Source organism: Mus pahari, chromosome 5 (genome assembly GCF_900095145.1).
Source record: "Mus pahari chromosome 5, PAHARI_EIJ_v1.1, whole genome shotgun sequence".
Lineage (NCBI taxonomy): Eukaryota > Metazoa > Chordata > Mammalia > Rodentia > Muridae > Mus > Mus pahari.
The window spans coordinates 61,444,174-61,453,708 of record NC_034594.1 but is presented as its reverse complement, the minus strand read 5'-3'; the positions used below and the strand labels follow the sequence as shown (position 1 = coordinate 61,453,708).

General features: G+C 39.6%; 1 protein-coding gene across 4 annotated transcripts in view; it reads left to right on the top strand.

Moving 5' to 3' along the window:
- Positions 1-9,535, top strand: part of Sphkap (SPHK1 interactor, AKAP domain containing) — a 143,117-nt gene that overhangs the window by 59,055 nt on the left and 74,527 nt on the right. For all 4 annotated transcript variants that reach the window (XM_021198487.2, XM_029538964.1, XM_029538965.1 and 1 more), the window contains one exon: positions 835-942. In XM_021198487.2, coding sequence (XP_021054146.1) covers positions 835-942 — 108 coding nt within the window. The remainder of the gene's footprint in view (positions 1-834; positions 943-9,535) is intronic.

The following is a 9,535-nucleotide window of genomic DNA, read 5'->3' as shown; positions in this document are numbered from 1 at the left end:
ATGGGAGATCTTTCCATCTTCTGAGATCTTCTTTGATTTCTTTCTTCAGAGACTTGAAGTTCTTATCATACAGATCTTTCACTTCCTTAGTTAGAGTCAGACCAAGGTATTTTATATTATTTGTGACTATGTGAATGGTGTTGTTTCCCTTAACAAATTGTATCTTCAAAATATTTGGCTCTGAAAAAAAAATGCTTCGTGTCTTTGCTTTGAAACACAAGACAAAAATCCGCATTTACAAATCATATCTGGCTTTGTTGCTATGGCTGTTCAACTATTACAAAATGGGAAAATGCTTTTACTAGTGGAACTATATTATTCCTAATATTTTTTACCAGCCTGGTACCTTAGCTGTTCTAGAATTGTACCCAATTTCATACCTATGTTTGTGCAATCAAAGGAATAAAGAGTAGGCAGTGCAGCAAAAAAGAAAACATGATTTTTTTTTTAAAAAAAAAAAGAGTATTCATATTTGTGAGAGAACATTAACTATAAATGAAACTTCTATGCCTACTGATAGATAGGCATCACCCCCAAAATAATCACTCGGTTTGGAAATTATGTAAGAGCTAAGCACATATTGATGTTCCGGGTGTTGGATTTGAAGAACTGTAAGGAGCATCGCTAACATCAGGAAGCCAGGTCATGACAGCATGCTTTGCACACTCTAATGCTCCTGTCATCCCGCAGGTTTCTCCCTCCTCCTTTTCTCACCCAGATGCTCAGAGCAAAGCCAGGAAGGAAACACCTACAGGTTTCCAGTGGAAAGCTGCTTGTTTAGATATAAACTCTTGCTGGGCAACTGTGAAAGGTTTTTTTTCTGTGTTCCCCCAGGTTCTTCGAAGTAATAGCTTGCTGGAGTCCACAGACTACTGGTTGCAGAACCAAAGGACGCCTTGCCAGATTGGGTTTGTGGAAGATGAGTCGGAAAACTGTGCTTCTGTAAGTGTGTGAAACTCTGGGACACGGTGGGGTTGGCGGGATACTGTCTAGTAACGTGGAAAACTGGAACCATATATATAATAACTTCATAAATACAAGGTTGGGAAAGTATACTTTTGAAAATATGTTCTCATGCAGACAGAAAACACAGTAACAGACAGCTAGTGCTTTTATATTGATGCTTCATTTAAATAGATGAACTAATGTAATCATTTCCATGAAAAGGGAGAAAAAAAGCTGCATTAAAAAAAAAAAAGATGATCCACGCATATATTCAGAAATGGAATTATACCGGAAAAAAAAGTCTAAAATCTCAACAGCTTTCTTGGATTCTTTCCGATATGTTTTATAACTCCTATTAGAAGGTATTTTCTGATCTTAAAATTGGGTAAGAATTTTCCAGCTTACTTATGACTTGAAACCCTCCTCAACCTAAGAAATAAAAAAGGCATGAATTTTAATGCACTGTGCTATATTGTTCTCTATGTAAAGCCTCTAAAAGACAAGAATTATTTTTTATAGATAAACTATATAATTCTTAGAGCTTAGACTATGAATGGCCATTGTGTGCATTTGCAGTGATGCGTCCCCTATGGGATATATGCTGCATTGTGATTGAAATCACCTACCTCTTGTGGGGTCAAGAGGCCAGAAATTAGGTAGTATTTTCAAAGGGGGCAGAAATGTAATGTATTTCTCCTGGCTAAATTGAGAGCACCACCTCTGAGCTATTCCTGGAGGTAAGTTCTATGCTGGCATATTTCTTTCAAAAGAAAAGGTGTGTGTGTGGGGGGGAAGATGGATGGAAGGATGACTATTGGTATGTACCGAGCAAAGCATTCCTGGCAAGCTGGAAGGAGCATTTCACATAGTGGGATCTCACCGCACAAAAGCCAGAAACCACCCCAACACCCTTTCCTTACTCTTTGTCTCAAAAAGGGAAGCAGAAACAAAGACCCAGCCCCTATCACGTAGCTATTTACAGATTTATCCCTGCTAGGAAAGGGAAAACTAGTTTTCTTCAATGGAAGAAATCAACTAGATAGGCCCTATGCCTGGGAGTAGTTGGCCTATACAAAATGGACTCCATTTTTGATTGGGTAGGGGGTACTTTCTGGTTACTTTCGCCTTGTTCATTTTATGTTTGTTTTAATTTGCATTTTGTCTGTGTATGTAAGAGAGAGATACAGAAATGGAGATAGCAGGCGTGGGGAGAAGAACATGAAGTTGGGAGGCGAAGAATTAGGATCTGGGAGGAATTAGGGGAGAAGAAAATGATAAAGATATATTTTATAAAAAATGATTTAAAATGGTTTTAAAAGAGTTACTCTCTTTTGGGTCAATAACTTCAGCATTCATCTTTTAGTATCTGTGTAGGGTGTGTGGGTATGGTATGTGTGTGTCTGTATGCCTTTGTGTGTTGTGTGTGTGTATGGTGTCCATGTGTTTGTTATATTGTGTGGTATGTGAGTGTGGTATGTATTGTGGTGTGTATATGTATCTCTGTGTGTCTGAGGTGTGTGTGTGTGTGTGTGTGTGTGTGTATGTATGTATGTATGTATGTGTATGTGTGTGTTATGTATGTTCATGGGATGTGTGGTCCGTATCTCTCTATATATGTCTCTCTGTGTGGTATATATGTGTGCCTGTATATTTATGGAAATTCTGTGTGTGTGTGTGTGTGTGTGTGTGTGTGTGTGTGTGTGTGTGTGTTGCAGATCTATGCATGTGTAGGTAGAAGCCAGAGATCAACATCATACTACCCACACCTTCCACTCTTCCTTTTCCTCGTTTATCTTTTGAGAAAGGGCCTCATTGAGCACAGAGCTAACTGACTGGCCAGTGAGCTCCTGAGAGTCCTCCTGTCTCATCCTGCTCCAACCTGTGCTTTCTCTCCAGTGGTGGGGTACAGACATACACAACCACCCCCCACTTGTACATTAGTGTCAGGAACCAAAGCTCAGGTCTTCATGATTACAGAGCAGGCACATTACTGACTGAGCCATCTCCATAGCCCTAAACATTTAGTATTTTTATCTCTTGTTGAGAATTTTAGTTGCCAGTCTAATTTTTCCTTCCTTCCTTCCTTCCTTCCTTCCTTCCTTTCTTTCTTTCTTNCTTNCTTNCTTNCTTNCTTNCTTTCTTTCTTTCTTTCTTTCTTTCTTTCTTTCTTTCTTTCTTTCTTTCTTTCTTTCTTTCTTTCTTTCTTTCTTTTTCTTTTTAATAAGGATTGACAAGTAATTCTATCATAATGGTTTTTTTTTTAAACAAATCCAATTCTGGAGGTAGAAAATCCAGGCATTTGTGATGTGGACATCCAAGCATACCAATTCAGATAGCAAAGGATAACATATCAGTAACCATGCTTTTGCCAAATCATCATCTCAGTGATTCCTGTCACTATTGGAGTGTGTGTGAATATTGGACACAAGGATTAATGATTAGAGAGCAGAGGTATTCTCCACACTCTCTATTTGGGATGGAATCACAGGTCTACAGTTTGAAACACTTAACTTTTATAGCCAGAGCATCTTCCTGTGTACATCTTCTAACACTTCTATCCACCATCAGTGTGGACTGAGAAAACAGAACTTCCCTTCTTCTTTGTTCCTTTCTGGTGTTGGAAATTGGAAGCACCAGTTGAGGTTTAACTGATAGCTCCTACTGTTGTTGCTCTTCTTGATCTTTCTAAATGGGGGCAAGGGGAACCAAACAAGTACAAGACACATTAGAATATTTGTTCCTGAGACTTCTCAAGCACTTGTAATGATTGAGGCTAATATAAATATTAAGAATTATTCATGGCTATGAACCAAAAATAAATTTTAAGATCCCTATAAACAACTAGCCTCTTTGGCTAATGTATCATGTAGTCACTTTCCAAATTCATTCTTTTAGCGTTTGAGGTTCTAGGGTAGGGAGGATATTGTGAGATATGGGTATGGTGATTTGAATAATACTGGCCCTCATAGGCCCATAAGAAGTGGGGCTATTAGGGGTGTGGCTTTATTGGAGGAGTGGTGGCTTTGTTGAAGGAGGTATATCACTGGGAGTGGGCTTTGATGCCTCAGAAGCTCAAAGCCAGATCTAATGGCTCACAGTCTTCTCTTCCTGTTGCCTTCCAATCATGATGTAGAACTCTCAGCTCCTTCTCCAGCACCATCTTTGTCTCTATAGCACCATACTTCCTGCCATGTGATAATGGACTGAACCTCTGAAACCGTAAGCCAGTGCCAATTAAATGTTGTCCTGTATAAGAGTTGCCATGATTGTGGTATCTATTCATAGCAATGGATACCCTAAGACACTAAGTTTCCTTATTTCTGAGAGAACCTCATAGCTACAGGTCAACTAGGGTAAACTATAGGCATTTGGGGCCAAGAGAATCCTGACAAAACAACCACTACATCAATCAAGGGAAAGGATTACATTGTTTTTTTAAAGCTATTTTTTTAGTGTGGCAGGGTGGAAAACACCTATACTAACAGCTACTAGAGAACTGTTTAGGATTACCTGGGCTGTAAAACAAAAACCTTATCAAACAAACAAAGGGTAAAAATGAATTTCCCCAAGAGCTTCATGAAAGTGTAATGTAAACGCAAGCAAACCCGGTGATCGACCTGACACAGGACTCTTTTATCACAGGACTCTCAGAAAGTTAATACAAGAGGATTATCAGGGTCTAGCCAATCTGAGCTACATAGTAAGTTCCCAAACAGCCTGTTGGTAATATTATGTTTCAGATGTCTCCCTTTAAAAAACTGTAATTTAAAGGAAGACAAAAATAGTATGATTAAAAAATAAACCCTTCATTAAAGTTTAATTTTAAAAAATCAGCATTATGAAACTATCCCAGCCTTAAAGTATTTACAGACAATAACAACAGACCCCCGAGGAGCCTGTAGGGGTGCTGTTTATTGCTGTTATTCTGGAAGACCCAATACTAAGTGAACTGCTGTTTTGGCTATTTCATCCTCACTTCAATTAGTAGCTAATTTTATATGATTGGTTTTGTGTTGTTTGATTTTTTTTTTCTTTTTGAGGATCAGCCTCAGGCTTGGAAACTATTGGGGTATCGCTGTTATGTATTAGTACAGATTTTGTTTCCAAACAGCAGACCATGAGGTTTAGTTGTTTCTTCGGGGGGGGGGGGGAGACTCATCTGTCCACGGCAAACATGAAGACTGTTCCTGTTCCTCTCCTGTTGCTGTGACAAACACCATGATTGAAAGCAACTAAGCAGAGAAAGCACTCATTTCAGCTTACACATCAAGGGTACATAGTCCAACCTTGAGGGAAGTCAGAGAAGGAACTCAAGGGAGGAAATTAGAAACAGAAGCCATGAAGGAATGCTGTTCACTAAATAATACATCTCAGGACCAGCTGCCTAAGAATGGGACCACCTACCCTAGGCTGGGCCCTCCTGCATCAGTCAAGAATCAAAACAATCCCCCTACAGGCAGACATGCCCACAGACCAGCCTGGTTTAGGCAAAGCCTTAAGTTAGGCTCCTCTCAGATGACTCTAGTTTATGTCAAGTATATAATTTTATATCTAGATGATTTAGGCTAACCAGGCTAGATTCCAAGAACAGTGTGAAGCAGTCAGAAACATGATAGCTACTCAACTCAAAACAGGAGAAACGATACCAAGTGACCACGACCCAAATGGCCACTTCTGCTGAAACTCTAAGCCAAAAAACATCTTTCTGACCCTTTAAGCTATTTTATCAGTTACTTAGATGCAGTGAGGAAAAGCTGCCTTATACAGCCTACTGCAGTCCCTCTGCACAATAGCATTCCTTTATCACCGGAGAATTTTAAAGAAAACCTAACCACCACCTACCGAAACCATCAATGCCAGTGAAGGGTGGCAGAGCAGAACAAAGTCTCCATGTTGAAGTAGAGATGTTTACTTTATGAAGAATCATACCTGGGCTGGAGGGTTGCTTCAGCAGGCAGCTTCTTAGAAGGGAGAGGGTGTTAATGAAGGGTTTGTTGTTTAACCACATTCTTCTTCCTTTCTTCTATCTGAAATGTTTCCAGGGGTTTTAATAACTCAAATCCATCAATATGTCTAAAATGAAAAGTACCCTCTTGGAAGGCTTGCTCCTCAACCCAGCTCCCAGAATAAATGAGATGAGATGACTCTTATTGACCAGTCCTTGCCCTATGCATCTGCCCTGCTTAGAAAACAAAATTTCCACCAAACATGACTAAGCTGCAAGAAGCCAATGAGTTAGGAAAACTGCTTTATTGTGACACAATTATGAAGGCTTATATGTCTCTTTAAACCAGGTTTTGAAAGACTACAGAAGCACTTTGGAATGAGGGCACCCTGTGTAGTTGCATATTAAAAGTAGGTTTTAAACTACATTGGATGAACAAGCCAAAATATGCAGTGTACAATAGAAATTACACAGTTATTAATGGTGTGTTTTAATCTAGATTTTTCACTAGATGGATAGATTCTCCAGCCATGGAGAAGGCAGGTTGATAACTAGCTGAGATGAGAGAAATGTTCATTTGTTCTATTATCCTAATAATTCTAACATTGACATGTTTCCTAAAATGTGTTCATGCATTAAATAACTGATACAAAAGCAAGGAATTAAACACAAGTTAATATAAAGTAAACACAAGAGTAAAAAGGAAAATACCTAAAACTATAAACTGTGTGTATATTGTATATGTTAAATAATATTATTGAAGAAATGCTTTTTTTTTTTTTTTTTTTTTTTTTTGCCAAAGCTCCTGGGCTCCTGAGAGTGTGTATCATTTACAAGTGAGGAGAGCGAGCAAAGGAGGGAGGCATGAGGGAGGCAGGAAGGGGGACTAGACATTGGAAGGTGGGGGATGGTTGAATACTATTTATTCATTCAAGGTAGGAATCTGGATCTAGAAGCTGGAACTCATGGCAAGATCATGACTAGAGATTTAAATGTCCTCAAAGGATATTGGAGAGCAGAGATCCATGTAGTGAGGAGTTGGTGGGAATAGAGAGAGAAAGAAGCAGTTTGCAAGGAGTCTGAGACGCTCAGAATACATGTATGGCTGATGGTCTGCACGCCTTAGGGCCTGGACATAGCATGGCGTTATTACTTCTGTCTTCCATCATGGATTTTAAATGCATAAAAATAGTCTACAAATCTCAGCATTTTTGCCATAAAAATGTAGTTGGATGAGTAGATCTGGGTGCGCTTATACAGCCTGAGTGTTTACACCATTTATCAACTATTTTTAATTCATTTTGACAGAACACATTATTAAAATAGCTCAGAATAGCAGCATGTTTCAAATGTTCAACACCTCCTTCCATTACTGCAGTTTTTCTCTGAGGGAAAAGCCTATCAATCAAGAAGAGCCAGCAACAATAAATAATTATTCTTATTAAAATACCTCTAACACCTGAAGGGCGTGACTACATAATTTTCTATTTCTTTTTAGAGTTGTTTGCTTATATCAACCTGTCTTCCCTATTCAATTCTTCTTGATATCCTAAGGGGAAAGGTGAGAATGAATAGTTGTTCTTTTTTTTAAGATCTTATATACTCAACGCTAAAAAAAGACAAACATTAGTAGGTGATCTGGCTAGTGAGCACACTCAAAGATATCTGTTTTGTATTCCCAGAAATATTAGTTACCTCTTCTGTGACAATGACACAGGTTTGCTCTAGAGGTTAAATAGGAAATGAGAACATCCTAAATATAGAGGCAGAATTTCAGTTCTTCAATATCAGTTGCTATACTTTCTAATAGAACAGGGACAGCATTCTGCACACTTGTCCATGGCGTGTGTGAAGCCAGAGGTCCTCATTGGACCATCTGGAAGTATTTTATACACTTTTGTAGAAGCACTTGGAGTAGCTGAACTAGATGAGCGTTCACTCTTGACAGAAGTGAGTGACATTTCACCCATACCCTCCCTTCAGCCTTTGAAAAGTGCTTGCTCTGTGACTTCAAAGCCACCCTTCTCTCACTCAGACTCCCCTGCTGCCTTTATAATCACTACTTTGTAAACTTCAAGCAGGACTTTTGCCCCTCCCCTCCCCCACAACCCAGCACTCAGCTTACTGTTTCCTCAAGAACTGTCTGGATGCTTGGTCCATTCTTATCTGATGTTTTCTTTGAACCTATTTTATCCACACCTCACGGCTTCAGCCATGTCTTGTGCTGATGACCACCATCTGATAGACTGCAGGATTATTTCCAAGTACCCATTACCCATACCCTCATGAATACCCCAAATTTAATACAACTAGAGAGAAATGGCCAAACAGTGGATTACACGTGCCTCTTTCCCAGGTTACTATCCAAAGTTTTTCCACTTTGGATAGTGTTGTAATCTATTCATTATCCCAAGTCATAATCCAGAGTGAGATTAACCTTCTCTTTCTGTTTCTATTCAACCTAAATAGGTTATGAAAGCCATTTCAACTTTTAAATTCTGTTTATGACCTTTCAACCTAATTGTAATATGCAAAAGTTAAAAGCAAACAGAGGGGAAAGCATCTAGATACCAGGCCTAGATACCTTCTCCTCTTGAGATGTGCTTTAGCAGCTAATCCCTAGATTGAATTTTCCTCTGTTATAAATACTGATATCCCCAGTTCCCCTCTACCAGCTCCACACCACTTAATTCCTCTGGAGGCTGATGAATTTGTTTTGCACCTAACTCAGGACCAAGGTTCTGGCTTTTCACTGAATTGATTATTAACTCCAAAGGAATTGATTCACCATCTTTATCCTAATTTCTGCCATGCAGAAATCCAGGGTCATAACAAAACACTTAGACAGTGGCACATTGGAAATGTTCATTTCCCAGAGACTGGAGATATGTGAGTTCCAACACAAGAATCAGTGATAAGAAGGCAGGCATGAGACTGAAGAGATAGCTAAGCAACTAAGAGTACTGGCTGCTGATGCTGAGGACCCCAGTTCAGTTCCTAGCACCCACAAGGTGGATCATAACCATATAAAACTCAAATACTCCAAGAGGTATTTGTTGCCCTCTTTTGGCCCTTGTGGGCACCAGGCATGCATAGGGTACACATACATGCATGCAAACAAACACTCATATACAAAAAATAAAAGTAAAGGAAAGGCAAGCGTAGCACTGGAATGTCTATCTGCATGTAAACACACATGTCTATCTGCATGTAAACACACATGCTGTGGCTTGCATGAGGAAGCTGGAGGATAACTCACATGAACTGTTTCTCTTCTTCCATTATATGCATTCCAGGGGTTGAGCATGAGATCATCAGGCTTGGCAGTATGTATCTTTTCAGGCTGAGTCTTCTACCCAGCCTGATAGCAGACACTTGTAATCCTGGCAGTGAGGATGCAGAGAGGTGGTTTGCTGAGGTCACTGGGTAGCCAGCCTAGCCCAGCCAACTCTGAAGTTGTGCTCTGGCCTCCACATTCATGCACACAAATAATCATATGTAGATACACTAATAAGTACCCATGCATGCACGAACACAGCTATGAACAGACACACACACACACACACACACACACACACAGAGTGGGGGGGGGAAGAAGAGAGAAGGAGAAACGAGGAAGAGAGGGAAGGAGGAAGGGAAGAAGGG